Below are 18,074 nucleotides of genomic sequence, written 5' to 3' on the forward strand. Positions count from 1 at the left end.
ACCCCGGTGAAGAACGACCTTCATAGTTAATTGCATTCTTGCATCTCGGCTGTTCCACTGCACCTTGTGTGTGGCACACTTGACTGACAGCCTTGAGCTTGGCTTCTTTCTATCACACACTGTGTGTGCTACGTCAAGTTTCCTGACAAAAATGTTATTCCAAGGAAATGTGTGTAATAAAAACATTCTCTTGGTGTCCAAGTGGAATGACTTGTGACAGTACTGTCAGAACGACAGCCACATTGATTAATACTCACCTGCCAACGCAAACACATGCATCCTGGGTAAAAGGAGTCATGCACACCATCTTAGCCTGACAAAATGTAAAGATGAGTGTGACTTCTTGGTGACATTCAACACAAAACATCACCAAATTGCTAAAGGAGGATCAAGGTTTAGTAATATTCCATTGCATGTCCACACCTTTATGAAAACAAGCTCAAATTACTTTTATTTTATTAAATCATTGTACATTGTTACCCCTGTTATAATTTTCATAATATTGTGTGCAAGTCTGTAATGCACACAATTTTCAAGTATTTGGGTTTCTTTTTTATTAAGAAATTTTTTCAAGCACTCGGCAGGTAGAGGGAGGCAGATCTTTGTGAGTTTGAGGCCAGCCTGGGCTACAGAGTGAGTTCCAGAAAAGGTGCAAAGCTACACAAAGAGACCCTGTCTCAAAAAAAAAAAAAAGAAAAGAAAAGAAAAGAAAGAAAATTTTTTTCAAGTATTTGTTAAGGACCAACTTTGTAAACATTCATTATCTCTAATCTTCCTTACACCTAAAAATGGAATATTATGCCAATTTTAGCGATAAAGAAGCAGCATATACATGTAAGTAGAATTTCTCCGAGGATTCACAGATTACGTGGAGGAACTGGGGTTCTAACCAGATGTGCTGAGCTGTGCAGCTGGAGCTCTCGCACCCTAACCCCTGACTGGCAATGCTGCTGGCATGGTACACTGTGCATATGCAATAAGATTTTGCTGGGCAGAGATAGGTACAGGCCAGCGCTGGCAGTGCCACTCACTGGTACATGCCACCGGCCAAGCCATATGGTGTCACTAAATTGTCTCCTCTCTGGAAGAGAACTAAGAAAAGCTGGCAACAGCAGTAATAAAGAGGTATCAGTTTAATTCCTAGCTCTGCCTTCCAGGATGGACATGCTTCCTCCTTACCTTTTAACAGAAAAGAGAGGAAACACACAGAGGTTAAGTAATTTGTCCAATGTCTCACTGTTTTAAGTTCTGGGGCCAGGATTTGAACCTGAGCCTTTTCATCTGGCTTCAAATCCTTCCTTTTAGCCACTACTCACTGCCTGATACTTGTGGGAGGTGAGATAGAGCATGGAAATCACATTGCCCATGTCTGACAAAAAGAGCCACTTGTTCTTTGTATTACCAAGAATTACTTGTCATTGGTTCTGAATGGCCTAGATGGCCCTTCCCCCTCCTTCCACCTGGGAAATAGCCCAGGGACAGAAGGCGCTGATTGTAAGGTCTAGCAGGACATTTCCCTGGCAGCTGGGAAGAGCAGAACTACCTAGGCAGTTTAACAGCTGGCCTAGTGTGCACATCATCGCTCAGACCGAATCCAAATGAGATGGAAATTCGCCTTGACTTGTCATTTGCGATAGTGTAATAATGACTGACTTCTAAAACCCCAATTATCCCCATCTATCTTAAGGCCCAATCACAGTGCTAAGAAGGTTCTGAGAATTCACGGAGAATCTTCTGCTTCTCAAGAAAGTTTAGCCGCAAATCAGGAAGAAGGCTGCCCTGCTGAGGTAGCGCTTACCATTACTCCTAGACTTCTGGGTGGTTATTCATTTAGATTAGGGTCTCTTGCTGGTATAAATTATTAATGATTGCTAATAAATAATCATGGACTTTTATGTTCATAATTATGCCACTTAACCCTTAAAAAGAAAAGCTGTAAGCAGTAACTTCATATTCTGACCTTAAAGTTTTGTTCAATGCCGTTACATAATAATAGCTGCTGTTATTAGCACCTCTGGTCCACTGATAATAGAGAGGGCAGGGACATGCATAGCTCTCAACAGTTACTTATCAGACAAAGCATACAGTCACTTACTTGATTGCAGAACAGAAGGATATTATATCAAAAGTACCTAGTCCCAAACTAATTTATAATTTTATCATAACAGCAAAGGTATTCAGAGATAAATAAAATCAATAAGTATCATAATTTGGAGTTAATAATTTTATAAATTTTCTAGTTTGGAGAGTTAAAGAAATTTTGTATCTCATTCAAGATCAATTTAAAATTATCTATTGGATTTGAGTGGGTTCTGTTATATATGTAGTAATGAATAATGCATCAGCACTTACTGTCAGGAAATGGGTAATCTAGAGGTAATGATGGGTTATTATTAAAGTTGCTGGGTAAGCCAGCATTTTCCCTTTGCTCCCTAAAACATACAGTGATATCTATGCACTTCCCTTAATAATCAATTTTTACATTTTCCACAAATTAGTTGCGTACCGCAGCAAACCTGACTGCATGGCTGCATTTTTTATTGTAATTACATTAACTTAACTAAACACACATAAATTGGCAAAATATGTGAGTGGTAGAACATGTGTGTTTCTATAAAAACTGATTTAATGCTTTGAAACAATTTTCTAAAGTCAAGTTGCCAAGCCGCTACTGCTATATTAGAATTTGGATGAGACAAATGAAAAAGATTAAGAGGAAAATGATTCTAGAATGATCCTGCAAACCAATCATGTTGCAATTTAAAAACAACAGCCAAAACTAGAAAGAAAAAAAAAACAGTATACAGATGATAATTACCATACACTGTGACCTGGGCTAAAATGGCTAGCGCAGCCTGGAAGCCATGCTCTTTAGAGGTAGCTAGGAGAGAAGAAATGCCATTAGCTAAAGGAGTAGCATCTGTAGAGCTTGACTGAAGGTCAAGATGGGAAAACAGCTTCATATGACGGAAGTAAAATGTTAGTGGGCATGAGAAGATACTAAGTTTGCAGAGACTGTCATGGGACAGATCCTAAAGGCATCCTTTAAAAAAAAAAAAAAACTCAGACTTTTAAGCATGGTGAGTGCTAACTAGTTTTTGGTTTCTGTGACAAAATACCCAAGGAAAACAACTTAAGAAGAAATATTTCTTATGGCTATCGGTCTGTCTCAGTTCATAATTAGCCAATTGCATCCTTTCTGGGCCTGTAGGCTAAGCCAATGGCAGAAGAGCATGGTAGGGCGGGGATGCTCATCTCAGGGCAGCCAGGAAGCAGAGAGAGAGAGAGACTAGAAAGAGCCAAGGACAAGATACACCGTGACCCACCCACCAGCAATCAGGCTTGCCTCACCTCGTATTAATAATGGCATCAGATTATGATGCAATAAATGGGTTAATTCCTCAGTCAAGTCAGAGTGCTCAGGATCCAGGAACCTCTTAGTGACTGGTTCTATCAGCCGGGGACCAAGTCTTCAATGTTATACCTTTTTGATAGGCACTTCATATGGAAACCATAACAATAGAAGACCATTGGAGAAAGCAGTGACATAATTAGGTTCTTTTAGGAAGAAATTATCACGGACCTTCAGTCAATGCAGGCTAAAGGAGGGGTGGAGCCAAAGCTTAGATTTCTGAGTTGATTGGCTGGATAGTGTGACCATAATACCAAACAAGGAAAAATAGAAAAATAATGAGGAGGAGAGAAGATGGTCGTTGTACCTAGCTCTCTGCTTTACTTATAAAACAAAACTAATTCCTAGAAAATGTAAGTCCAAGTTGGAGAGATGGCTCAGTGGCTAAGAGTATTGGCTTCTTCAACAGAGGACCAGGGTCTGGTTCCCAGCATACACATCAGCTAGATCACAACTACCTGCAACTCCATTTCCAGGGACTCCAATGCTCTCTTCTGCCCACCTTGGACACCTGGCACATATGCAGTGTACATATATACAGGTACTCACATATACACATTAAAAAATGCATTTTTTTAGAAAGAAAGAAAAAGAGTAAGTCATGTAAGCGACAGAGGCAGAAACTGAGGTCAGACCATCATCTTCTCCATCAGTATCAGCATCAGCATCAGTCTATTTCTCTTTGTCCCTACAGAGCAAACACCTACTCATTATTGAATCTGGAGCTTTATTCCCATTAGAGCCTCGCCACCTCCCCAGATATGATTACAAATGTTCTTTAATCCAGGTCTTATTTCATACCCTTTCCCATTCTTGCCACACACCCGCAAAAAAACAAAAACAAAATAAACAAAAAAAAACACTTGGCTCAGGCTTGTATTGAACCCTATGGACATAATTTTCACACGGTAAATCTTTTATCAGCTAATGGAAATCTGACCCACAGAAAGATGAATGGAGCAAGCCTTCTGTGAAATAGGTTGAAAATAATTGCATGTCAGGCAGGTTTTGGAGGGAAGCCAGGGAGGTATGCAGTGAAAATATGGAGGAGCTGAAACTCCACTGCTCCAAATCTGAAAGCTCAACTATTGGGACAGGGAAATACTTTATCCTCACCCACACGGCTTCTGATTTATTTCCTCTGACTGCTAATTGCTGAAAAAGATAGCAATGTGGCTTTCTAAAAGGAATGAAGCATCACTTACAGGCTTGAAAAATACCAAAGTACCGTAGGTTTGAATTTAGAGGCTCCAATAGAGATCAGCATAGCACAGCCAGGATAATTAGGAGCTAAATGGGTGGGCACTTTCTGGAAATGTCTTTATTTAAATTCCTAAATGGGAAAAAAACAAAACAAAAACAAAAACAAATGAAAACTGAAGCTGTAAGTTCTGAGTCGAGTGAGAGCTCAGATTGGTAAATCTTGCCTGTATTCATTTTCCCCCTTATATGTATCTTATTGTGGAATGTATAGAGTTTTGATTGGATGGGACACTGATTTTTATCCACATATTCATTTATTGGAAAAATATTTACTGAATACCCATTGTGCCTGTGAGTGGCTCTTAACTTGACAATTTTTCAGGTCCTCTAAGGAAATATTTGGGCACCATTAGTGTCCGTTTTGGTTATCCTAACAGAGAGGCATGAAGAAGAGCTTCTGGCAGCTAGTGCATAGAGGATGAGGATGCTGTTAAGGTCCCACGGTGCAGGGCGCCTCACCTTGCAACTGAAAACGACCTATCCCCAAATGTGAGCTGTGGCGCTGCTGGGAACTCTGTGCAGCAGCCGCAAGGCAGCGAAGCACAAGGACAAACCTTGGTCTCTTGAAACATCTTTTGCTTATGAAAGAGAAACAGCAAGACAATTACTGGCGAGGAATATGGCACGCCAGAGAGTGAGTGGTGGAGCACTGTGAAGGAAGTAAACAGGAACTGGTCACACCTGCCACTGCAGAGAGAGAGGTCACGGAAGGGCCACGCAGAAGCAGAGTTTAGAGTAGAAACTTCCAGAGAAGCAAATCAGGGTTTCTGTGATGGGCATAGCGACTGATGCCAACTTTTCTTTTCTTTCTTTCTTTTTCTTTTTCTTTCTTCCTTCCCTTCCCTCCTTCCTCCCTTTTTGCCTATAAAGCCTAAAGTCACTCTAAAAATTATTTGCATAAACTGTGAGAAAATCATCTGAGGATCATTTCTTATTCTCTCATTTTTAAAGTTATAATTTTTTGTTAAATTTGTTTTTGGCCTTTTCATACAAGTGTCCAGTGCATTCTGGTTATTTTCACCCCCTTCCTTTCCCATCTCCTCCCCACCTCTGTATTCTCTCGATTCCACACAAGTCCTAGTTTTGCACTCAAGTCCTTGTGCTTCTTTTTGTCAGCCACTGAGTTTCACCAGGACCATCTGTCTTAGGATGGGTTTGGAACTGCCCATTGGAGCCCATTGGTGGGCTCACCCATAGTACCAACTGAAGACACTGACTGTCCCTCCCCAAGGTCCACTGGTATCTAAAAGTTGAGCTCAGAAAGGCAGAGCTCTGTGAGTCCCTCCCCAGTCCATGTTTGACAGATGACAGGTCCTTTCCTGTACAAGCCCAGTGCAGGCAACCACAGCTGCTGTGTTTTTATGATTGCAATGTCAGTGTCATGCCGAAGAGTCAGCATTTTGAGGCCCCACTCTTCCTTTTTTTATTGTCAAAGCATTAGACATAGAGGTATGTCATTTTCTTCTTCATTCTCTCTCTCTCTCTCTCTCTCTCTCTCTCTCTCTCTCTCTCTCTCTCTCTCCTCCCATTTCTTTGTGTTGTGCTGGGGACTGAACTCATGGCTATACATACCTTACCCAAACATTTTATCACTGAACTAGATCCCAAGCCTTTCATTATCCATTGAATTATCATTTGAATAGATTTTTAGATAAATAAAAAACAGAATTTGTTTTCCTTTCAATTAACTGAAATTGATTTTTTTAAGTTCCATTTAATCATTTATTATAGGCCGTGGATTCTAAGCATCACCTACAAACATCAATCCATGCATCAGTATATATGTATATAGTACACATGTACATAAATGTGTACATATCATAGCTTGTATTCTCTAACATCATCTAATATGAGGTCTTTAGATGTCATAAAATTTGAGTACAATCTAAAACTACAGAAAACTCAAACTACAGTTTGAATATTTTAAAATAAATTCTTATTGTTTTTAATTTAAACATTAGAACATACAGCAGAAGCTGTAAGGACTTGAACTTTTGTGATTAGGTTTTCCTCATTCAAAAAATTCTATTAATCAAGTTTTAATGAAGGTTTATGTAGTGATGTGTAATTTATATTTTGCATAGTAAAAAGCAAATGTGGACTGTGGGTACAGCGCAGAGTAGAGCATTTGCCTTGTATACCTTGGCCCTAGGTTCAATCCCCAGACCATATAAAATAAAATGTGTAAAAGTTATTTCTTGTAACTACAATGTGGTAAAACTTTGCTTTTTCAGAGAATATTAATTTTTCCCCAAATATTCCTTCACCAAATGAAATCTAAATTTACATCCTTATTTGATGTGTATATGAAGAAGTATTAAAAATTAAAAGGCTAAAGCATAATGTGAACTTATACTTTTATAAATATTAAATGTTGAATGTTTGATTTGTTTAATTTTTTTTTTGAGCTGAAGACTGAACCCAGGACCTTGCACTTGCCCCTGTTTGGAACTGATTGCCAACTGCTATAGAAAACAGAAAATTAACAAGGAATCTTTGGGAAGGAGCACCATGAGTAGACATTCTGGCCGTTTCCACTAAGCATCCTTAGCCAACCATGTACTGTAGGGTTAGTGCTGATCAGCAGCTTAGATGAGCTCTGATAATTCATGTTATATTTTTAAAGCAGCCTATGCTAGTTATTCTAGGAAGTGCTGATGCTATCCACTGTGCTGGCAGATCTTCCAAATTTATATGTAGGTAAAACATTTTTTTAAAGTGTAAAATAATACAGTCCTTGAAAATGCTTGCTCATGGTTTGCTTAAAGACGGCAGCAAATGTCCTTGTAAAACAGAGCATCTAAGTGCTTTTGAACATTTTTCAAAACATTGTCAAGATTGGTCAATCCCTTAAGAAGAAAACAGAAAACAGGTATGGCTACCAAAGACTAGGATAAGAAGAGTGAAGAACACAGTTTGTCTGTTTAAACACAGACACAGACATACAGACACACACACACACACACACACACACACACACACACACACACACACACACACGATTTGCTGTATTGATTATTCTGAGCGGAAGGTGCCTGGGAAGGGCAGACGCAGGAAGGGCTCCATCTTTCCCTTCCTTCTATTCTAAAAGCAAAGCATAAATTCCCACGAGGAGAGGGCCTGGCTGGATCAGGAAGAGTAGAGCTCCTTGACACTGGAGATGGACCGCTGACATCCAGATGAATCTGCACAGCAGCCCTTCTTGAAAAACCTACAGCACCCCCCCCACTTAGTACCCCACTTACTTCCTCAATTTCAAGCCAGTGGCCCCGCCCCTAATCCTGCTTTTCTACAGTACAGAACTTCAGGTCCATCTGTTTCTTTGTCTTTTTTTTTTTTTTTTTTACTTTTTTCTATAAAGTACTTTGTGTCACATAAAACAAATAGATTTCAAATAAAATCTGTAGCTTTTCTCCCAGTCAGTCTACCTTTTGTGGATTCATTTCACATACACAGAATCTGAGAGGGTAGAAGAAAAGCTCCTCCTTTCTCTGCCACTTCAGGCAGGGACCTCCAGGGAAGGATTGTGAAGGGTGGAGAGACTTCACTGAGGAGGATCCAGACCTCCATGAATTTGAGGAAGGAAACTTTCAGCTTGAGTAAAGGACTAATTTCTAGCCAGGAAGCAGGTATATATTTAACTCTACATTTCTGATTGCTGAGCATAGTAAATTGCTTGCACTTGGGTGGGAGAAGATGCATCCTAATTCTTCAAGGGACTTGCTGTTTTTCCCTGAGTAGAATCAGGCCAGAGCTGAGAGGTAAACAATGTCTTCAATCAACCATTTCACAACCAACACAGAAGCAGAAATTGGGGACAGCTGTTTTTCTGCACCGACATTGGAGACCTAACATCAAGAAGCATTCAGGAAAAAACAATTTCTTGCGCAGACACTTAGACCAGCAGTGAGATGATGTGGCCTTTCAGGTTCCTTGAGTCACAGAGGAGGCCAGACAGTCCAAGACATTATTTACCAGGGCCTCAGTGCAGGTATCCCAGAACTGCTCTTCTCTGATTCACTAATCAAGAGAGAAATTGCTCCGGATACCCTTGGACAAAGGCTTTTAATCACAACATTCTATTTTCCTGCTGCACTTAAATTTACAGCTCAGGATTCAGGCTGACTTTGTAGAATTCTATTACAGGATCACCCACCCATACACGGAACTGCTAATTTCTGAACTACAGCTCCATATTTTTGTTTGCTTGCTTGCTTTATTTTGCTTTGTGACAAGTCTCTCTTTGTAGCCCCGGATGCCCTAGAACAGCTATATAGAGCAGCCTGGCATTGAACTCATAGAGACTTGCCTGTCTCTGCCTCCTGTGTGCTGGGATTAAAGGCGCACCACCATGTTCAGCTAACTACATACTTTTAATTTGTAACTGTGTTGTCTTCTCCACCTTTGCTACCGAACAGGGCCTTTCAGATGTATGATGCATTTTATAGAGAGGAAAATAAAAGATAACAGGCATAAAAAGTAAAGAGGAGCCTTAAGGTGTTCAATAAAGCAGAAAATAGAGACCACTATGCTCCTGTTATTATAGGGAAAACTTGCTTGGCCTAAAACTTTGCAATTGTAGTCCCTGAAAAACAGCAACAATAAAAATTATTTTTAAAACAGCAGCACTGGCTAGGACACGTGAAAGAAAAAAAAATGCATGTTTCCAAGCAAAAACTGGCCAGTCCAGCTGTGTCACAAAGACTGTAACCACATTACAAAAGGCATGCAGTAAGCACCAAATGGCTTTAACTTGGTACCAGTAAAATATTTGGCAAGATACTTAACTGGATATATTCTGTTTTACATTATTGAACGTACCTACGTTCAACCCCAAGTTTTACCATTTACGTTTTTTCCACTACAAAGCCAGAACTGCAAAGATTTGGGATTGGGTGGCCGTGTGTGGAAGTCCCTTGCTGGCATCACCCTGGTGAGTAACGGCTCTCACTCTCCAACCCCCCCCCCATTTCACTTCCCTCTTACTCTGCAGGATCCTGCATAGAAGGAAGGTCACATCCAGAAGGTAGTCACCACCCCACATTCATGCCCACCCTTCTCCAGCTACCTGGTGCAAGGGTACAATGTTTCTGCCATGCCTACATATCTAAAAGTTATATAAACAGAGCTGGTCAACTGTCAAAGGAAAAGTGATCTCTCTCTCTCTCTCTTTCTCTCTCTCTCTCTCTCTGACAAAGCTACCTTCATAACCATCAGAAATCCAAGTTCAAGCTTAGATTTCTCTGATCTGTTAGAGTGTCACACCAAAATTTGGCTCAGTGCTGGGGCACACTCACCCCTACCTAGCCTTATAGCTTGTAAACTTAATCTTTCCCTATTAGGTCTCCCATCTACCAAGGGCATCCTATGTGTGATATAAACACTCCAGTTTCATCAGCTCAAGAAATTTCCTATAGTCAGCTAGCTCTCAGGCCTAAATGTACACACAGCCAAAGTCTGCCCATAGGAAAATGAGATAGGAACAGACCAAAGCAAGCCTACAGCCAATATTGAGGCCTGTGCAACAGAAAATTCCAAAGTTCCAAATACAGTCTCCAAGGGAGAATAAGGCAGCCCAACAGTCAGTAACCTTGATTCCAAGGACTCTCCACCTATTTGGTCAGGAGTGGGCAGTCAGGGACACTCCAGGCTTTACCTGAAATTAACTCTTGCCTGGTTTTAACCAAGTATACATTCAAATTCAGCATTAGTATGACAATCCCACTTTCCCCAGGAAACCAACACCTACAAAAGTACTGATGTTAATATGATGGTGCCAGTTTGGAGACATAGTTCTATAAATGAACATTAAAAAAAATCTTCTGTATTAGCAGAGGTAAAGATTGTTGCAGAATATTTGTTTACACTGTGAAGATGTGTCTTTGCCAAAGCTCCTTCTGACTGGTTTAATAAAGAGCTAAATGGCCAATAGCTAGGCAGGAAGAGGCTAGGCAGGACTTACAGGCAGAGAGAGGAAGACAGAGGGATGAATCTAGGTGTGTGGAAAACACCAATGGGATGCCCAACAGGTCAGACACATGGGACAGCGGAAAGGTAACTGAGCCACGTGATTGCATAGATTAATAAAAACCGGCTAATTAAGAGCTAGTTAGAAAAAAGCCTAAGCTAAGGCCAAGCTTTCAGAATTAATAATAAGTCTCTGTGTCATAATTTGTGGGCTTCTGGTCCTGATTAGAAAGTATTACTACAAAAGATGAACATCAATCGAGTGTTTTTCTCTTACTGGTCTTCTCCCCAGCTCTGTTACTACTTTACGATTCATTTCTTGTCATGCCCGGCACCCCCTTCTGTAGCTAGAGTTTTCCTGCCTTGCCCACAGTCAGGACAAATCTCTGTCACCCGCCAGTCCCACAGCCGCTCAGACCCAACCAAGTAAACACAGAGACTTATACTGCTTACAAACTGTATGGCCGTGGCAGGCTTCTTGTTAACTGTTCTTATATCTTAAAGTAACGCATTTCTACAAATCTATACCTTGCCACGTGGCTCGTGGCTTACCAGCATCTTCACATGCTGCTTGTCCTGGCGGTGGCTGGCAGCGTCTCCTTCTGCCTTCCTGTTCTTTTATTTCTCCTCTGTTAGTCCCGCCTATACTTCCTGCCTAGCCACGGCCACTCAGGTTTTATTTATTGACCAATCAGAGCAACTTGACATACAGACCATCCCCCAGTACAGCCAAGTGCAGACCATTTCAGACACCTGCACTCAGGCCCATGGTCCTAATCATCCTCTATGCAAACCTGCTGGGTAACGCCACAAGGAACCCAAGAAGGGCTCCCACAGGACATACATTAACATCCCACAGCACCCTTCCCCCACTGTCTCTCCTTCCTTCCTTTCATTCAACCTCACCACTTGATTCTGCATTTTATGCACTGGTAAAATTCTGATTTCTATGGATAAGAAAACCCACACAACTACAAATGATACCTTCCATCTTTAGGAAAGTTACAAAAAAAGTCACCCCTGGTCAACACAGGAGGGGTGGTTTCGCCCATCTCAGTGTGGATGTGTGGGAGTTACTGCTTTCTGTGGCTCACAATCAGAAACAAATTTTCTAAAAACTGCAAGACACCTTGACTCTCTACTGAAAAAGAAGGGACTGTAATATGCTTCAGTTTGGCTTTTGTGCATGAATGAGACAGAAACTACTGAAAGCAGACTTTCTTCTAAACGTTTGCCCTTCAAACAATTACACACCTCTTTCTGCAGGTGTCAAGTTCCTAGTTCTGTAGTTTTCTCTTTAGCAAATGGTTTTTGGAGGCAGGAGAAGGATCAGATAGGAATGGGAAAGGCTCCAGCTTAGAAATACAGAGAAGCTTAGCCTTTCCTTTTACGGCATCCTTCATTAGGCCTGGAGCAGAACAATCACCAAGGCTTTCAGTGTGAACAGCTCCCACTCATTCATAGATAATTCTTTAAAAACACCTTACATTAAATGGGCTCATAATGTGGCCAAGTCCAACTTTTCAGTCAAGTCTTGTGTCCTGGTATTTTGCAATCTGTCTGAAGTGTGTGCCTTAGGGAAGTTTGTTTTTTAACACTAGAGTACCGAACTTTAGGATTTTATAAGAAAACCTACCAGTTCTTTCTTAATAGTAATAAAACTTTGTTTTCTGAAGAAGGAATGAAATGTAATAAAGGAAGGAAGGGAATAAGATGCCACCAACCTGCTAGGAGTGAAAGTTTTATCTACTTGCTCCCATTCTCAGGGACTGCTTCATCAAGCCAAAGTATTTACCAACCAAAAACCTAAGCAGACGGTGAGAGCAAACTGACCCAGTGCTGGTCAGTTCTAGCTTCTCTAAGAATGTATTACAGACTGTGTAGCATAAGTGATGAGCTTTTGTTCCTCATCATCCTACCGGCTGTGAAATCCAAGGTCAAGTTCCTAGCAGACCCAATTTCTGAGGAGGGCCTGCCTTCTGATTGACAGATGTCTCTACCAATGGAAGCAGGGACAAAAGCAAATTCTTGAGTATCTTTCAAAACCATCAATTCCATTTATTAGGGTTCTTGTCCAGGAAATAATTATCTCCCAGAGGTCTCATTTCCAAATATCATCACTTTTCAGGTTATTAGTGTGTAGATTTGGATTGGTATGTAAAAACGTGTTGTCTGAAGGGCCGAAATCGCATCAATAACATCAATCACTATGGTTTCAGACAAGACCGCTGAGTCTCAGTCACTAACATTTTCATGAAAAGCTTAAATAGTGCAGAATATCTCAAGTACACATACATATCTGTGTGTTCTATACAGATGCAGACATATGCAACCAAGTCATGCGTAATTCAAATGGGGTTACATAGGTAATCATATATGAAATCCTAAATTTTTACAACTCAGACTTTAAGTTTCCCCTGTCTGTTTCATCTCTAGGGTCCTCAGTAGAATGGGAATAAAGAGCTGAGCTCACTTGAAAGGTGCTGTGATGTGTGTTTGTAATGAACGGGAGAAGAGTGAGCTAAGATGTGGTCACAGTACTCTACAAGACAGTGAGGAATGAGATAGGTTTCCACTAAAATGTAGTCATTACGTATGCGGTTCTGTACATTCACATGTTCTGTTTTAATGAACAATCATATTTATTGCTGGAGGTATGAATCCTTCCTTATAAACACACACACACACACACACACACACACACACACACACACACACACACAGCGTTTTATTCAGGCTTTGGTGTCTGCTCACATCCTTTTCCTGCCTGGGCCAGATCATCCAAATCATTTGTTCTATTGAATAGTTGCTGACTAGTTCAATGCTATTGAACAGTTATTTATGCTGGGCCTGACTCTATAGCCAGAAATGGAACATTTAACAAAGCAAGTCTCTTTCATGGAGAATGGGTAGGGTGAGAGATTGGAGGGGGGATAAGGGTCAATACAAGCAATAAGGAAGAACAATATGTTTCAGATGAGGTAGAGTGAAGAAGTTAAAACAGCCCTGTTTCCCATCTGTACTTTCTCCCTATCTCCAGCTTATCACATCTTAGAGACCTAATGACTTCCTCCACCCAGTGATTGTTCGGAACCCTTGATCCAGCCCCTGCTCCCATCAAGCCGCTCTTTTCCATCTGTTTGCTTACCTGTCTTATCTTTCCCAAGCAGCTACAAGGCTTTGTAAAGTGAAATGTGTGTTGTTGTTTTTGTTTGTTTGTTTTGTTTTTTTATGACATTATCCTTGTGATTTGGCTCAACACTAACTAAGACAAGACCTGACATATAACATATACAACCAATACCAATTCACCGAATAATCTGCTGCAGGAGTCAAGAAGCCCAGTGCTGGGCTGGCATCCAGCTCTTCCTGCACAGTGGAGAGTGTATCAGGAGTGACGGCTGGCAAGACAGCCTTCTACGAGTCCATTAGAATATCCTCTTTAGAGATGCTTTCTGCTGCGCTGATCCCGTAGCTCTGATGCTGAGCATCATTTTTTAAAAAATTATTATTGCAACTTAAAATTCAGTCTGCTAAAAGGCTATAAAATATGTTTTAAATAAAAACAACAGGAAGACTGTCTGGTGTTCATTAAAAGGTGAACTCACAGACACGAAAGGAAGATCTTTTTTTCAGAACCAATGAGCTAGCTTCCACAGAGAACTGGAACAGGGAATTAGTCAGATAACCACAAGGCACTAAAAACAACTGGCTGAATGAAATGAGAGCTGTAGAAGTACTGGAAATTCCAGTCTTCGAAAGCATTCTGACCTCAAAATGGTGTCAGACCATCTTTCTAGGACTCTATTTAGTGCCGGTTGTCTCTTTTCAGGCCTCCTGGGGGCTATCGGTTCCAACAAAGATGGAGGCAAAACCTTTGGCATTTCAATAAGGAGAAGATGTAGGAGTCACACTACCACAGTCCATTGTGGGCCTTGAGCAAACCAGACCAAAAGCCCACAGAACTACCTGCCTTGAACGTAGTGGAGGAGATGTCTCCCATTGCTGCTGAAGCATCTGCGGCAAATGACTCCTGAAAGTCCCCTTTGGCATTAGAATTCAGGTTTTGCTGTATTACAGCTAAGCATGTTTCCTCTCAGGAGTCCCGCTAAAGTTACAGCTCTGATGTGACCTTCTACACTCCCTGGTGATCCCCACTCCAGCCCACCCCACCCCGAGTATTTCTAGGAACAAGGGAGAACTTTGAATTTTCTTTCCACTTTCAAAGACAAAACCCAGCAGAACATAGAAAACTCACAAACCAAGCAAAGTGTGGAAGCAGTCTGCGGACTTTTACCAGGCAACTAGCAAATGCCTACTGTATTTTGTGGCTGCCGGCCTATTTTGTTGGCTGTCGATAGGAAGAAAAGAGAAAAACTTAATAAGTCCCAAAATTATTTCTAATTTATTTTGCTAATGAAAAGTCTGAAGCAGAAAGGTGATGTATTAGTGAAACTTATGGAAGAATCATTGTTAGGAATAATGTGGTGGACTTCTGAATTCCTGTATGTTGTATCTTTATCAAGGAAGAAAAAGAAGTTGAAAATGTGAAGCATATAGTTTGGGTAGATATCCATCTTGGCCTGTTAGCATGGTACCCATTATTCTTAAAATTGAAAATAACTGCCATTATTGTTTATAGAGCATATAGTATCTGCCAACCAAGGTATTAGAGGTTTGTGTCATTGTTTAATCTTCAACACTATATGGTAGCTATCATTAACCTCTCATTCAAAAGTAGTAAAATTGGAGCTCAGAAATTTTAAGATATTTTCTTCAAAACCTTGTATGTAGTAAATTGAAAAGTCCTAATTGGAAACCAAGTGTGTATGACTAAAATTTGCATTCTTTCCAACATTGCCTTGAAGGATCAAATACTATTCCTCCCTCATTAAAAACAAGTTCTTTAAGGATAAAGACTGACGCTGCAATTTAGTGTTGAGCCATACAGAACTTTTAAAGAGGATTATGCCCTAGTTAGAGTTTTTAAACATTTCATTTAAATGCATTTGAGTTGATTAATTTGCATAACCGAGTCTAAGCTTGTTTCCGAGGAAAGCATTCTGCTAACAAGTGTGTCCCACTGGTCTTTTAAAGCCGCTGCAGTTTTAAAGGTCTAAAATGACAAGTCACGGTGGGGTGAGGGGAGGTCATGCCCGCATTGTGCACGAAACAGGAGAGCCGGGATCTGGAGGCTCACATGACAGGTGCAGCTGTGGAGACAGCACTCTGCCTGCTATCATACCGACCCAAGTCTCACCGGAGCAAGTGGCCTTTAGGGGGAAGGGTAGTCGAAGCAGATAGACATGCAGGGCCAGAGATGGAAGACGTGTTGTAATAACTGTGCCAAATTATCTCACCACCGTCACAAAACAAAATGCTTATTTCCTCAGTGGTTACTTGCCATAACTGTGCGGAACAGCTCTACCCTGTCTGGATGCTATTCAGTCTTCCCCAAGGGCGTGCTCACTGAAGTGATTTTCAGGAATTCTTTCAGAGCATCCCACTGACTAGAACATTACTTATTTCTCAAAGACATGATTATAGCTTCACATCCCTGTTTAAGGTAACTCCAATCATGGTTTAGCACAGTTTCCTGGCTAGAGCTCACGGTGTGACATCTCAGAGCCACCTACCGGGATAAATTGCCTTTTGGAGGTTTTAAATCACATGTATACCAGTCCTTCCCCCTTTTTAAGATGGATGGGGGAAGGAAGAGGAACAAGGAAGGTAGAGGGGAAAAAAATTAATACCCTCACCGGAGAAAATTGAACGGCATTAAGAAAAATTCAGAGGCGATTCTAACCATTGATTCATATCATAAAAATTTTCTCTATATCTCACGAGTCCCTTTCAATTTCATTTTCTTGTTTTGTAAGAAGGGAAAGTTGGATTTTATTTCCTCCTCTGCCTCAAGTGTTCTACAAATGGGAGCCAGCCAAACAAAACTGGAGGGGCCACCTGCGGCAGCCGCTTTTTCTTTGGTTACCTTGGAGTTTCTGGTTGTATTCGGTCCTGTCAGACTGGCTCCTCCTCAAGGTGCCAGAGTGGTCCCCAGAAACACCGCTGTCCACCACAGTGTCTGTCTTCCTCCTCTCCAGCATGTACAGCCTGGGTCTCAGGAAGGTCAGATTCTTTCTCTTGCCTCCCAGGTTTCCCTTCCCAGTGGCTTCTCTGGGCTCCATCTGAGGCAATGAGACAAACTTCTGAGGTTTGCAGGCAATGGCTGGTTGCTTAAGGGCCTCCGGACGAGCCTTGACATTTAACTGCCCCCCTTCTAACTACACGGCTTCGCTGCAGGGTTACCTGTCTGTGACTGCTACCTGGAGTCCCCGAGCTCCACCCCTATGAGGTCATTCTTTTTTATACCTACCATCCAACAGGGGAAGTTGCCACCTGTTACCCGAGAGACCTGCCACACTGAGTTAGGCAAAGCAGGGACTCCACTGTCACATGCTGCCGAAGCAAACAAAAATCGCATTGTGTGGGACAAGGGCTGGGGGTGGGGAAAGGGAAAGGGAGCAAGGTGAGGCAGGGAGGAGGGAAGGGAAGGACATGTTAGCAGAACCCGCAGCCTGTGGCTTGAATGTGTGCCCATGGGTGTGTGCAGGTGCACTCTGAGAACCGTGTTGTGAGCGGCCTCTGGGAGCCCTGCGCCACTTTCTTCTGGTCGTCCACCTGTGGCTCTGAAGTCAGTGTGCAGCTATGACAATTTGCATTTGCGCAACAAAGGAGACAGGGTTATTTTTATTTGGAGTATGTGCCCTCGAGTGTTGGCATTCGGCGATTATCTGCTAACAATCTGACTGGCTAAACCCTGATCAGATCTCCTAAGAAGTAAAGATTGGCATTCGGGAGTGATTTCCCGCAGGAGAGTCAAGAAGTGGAGATGAATGAATTTCCCCGGATCCCAGAAAGTTCTCTGTCGCTTCTTCTCCACACGCTGCCTTTGCCTGGGATCCAGCCTTGTCCTCCTGTGCCTTGGCCCTTAGGAAAACAATAGATGATTCAAGGTTAATTTCTTTAGGATCTTTCTCGTGTAGCTTCACCAATGAAGGGCGAGGAAAGAGCAGTTTACGTTGGGAGCCAGAGGAAAAGACCGGTTTGGAAATGAGGAAGCATGAAGAAACAGCAAAGCAGGATGGGCCTTTCATTGTTTGAAGTTGTTTTTCCTTGTGTTTGTTGAGCTCTCCCGAGGGAGAGATAGCGGAAGCTTGGGGAATGTGCTGAGTGTTTTGTGCACAGCCTTGTTAAGGAAAAGAGACCCTAAGGAGAAAACTAGATTCTCTTCTGCGAAGGGACCACCAGCTTCCACCTGCCCACTGTGAATCTTGCTCAACTCCATCTAGACAAGATTATAAACGAGAAGAAAAACAAAACCCATCTTCCCAACTCAGGATACAAAGGCTGAATGTTATTTGCATAATTACCT

General features: G+C 41.6%; 1 protein-coding gene across 3 annotated transcripts in view; it reads right to left on the minus strand.

Annotated features, from left to right (window-relative positions):
• Arhgef38 (Rho guanine nucleotide exchange factor 38) overlaps positions 1 to 17,131 on the minus strand; it is a 114,136-nt gene extending 97,005 nt beyond the window's left edge. For 2 of the 3 annotated variants that reach the window (XM_076575007.1, XM_006970353.4), the window contains exons 1-2: positions 17,016 to 17,131; positions 16,632 to 16,827 (exon numbers count right to left, since the gene is read on the minus strand). In XM_076575007.1, the coding sequence (XP_076431122.1) occupies positions 16,632 to 16,827; positions 17,016 to 17,123 (304 nt within the window). In that variant the 5' untranslated portion in view covers positions 17,124 to 17,131. Of the gene's footprint in view, positions 1 to 16,631; positions 16,977 to 17,015 lie in introns of those variants that run through there. The other variant, XM_076575008.1, reaches the window with a different exon arrangement.
• Positions 17,132 to 18,074: the final 943 nt, after the last annotated feature.

The sequence above is a fragment of the Peromyscus maniculatus genome, chromosome 6 (assembly GCF_049852395.1).
Source record: "Peromyscus maniculatus bairdii isolate BWxNUB_F1_BW_parent chromosome 6, HU_Pman_BW_mat_3.1, whole genome shotgun sequence".
In the NCBI taxonomy this organism is placed as follows: Eukaryota; Metazoa; Chordata; class Mammalia; order Rodentia; family Cricetidae; genus Peromyscus; species Peromyscus maniculatus.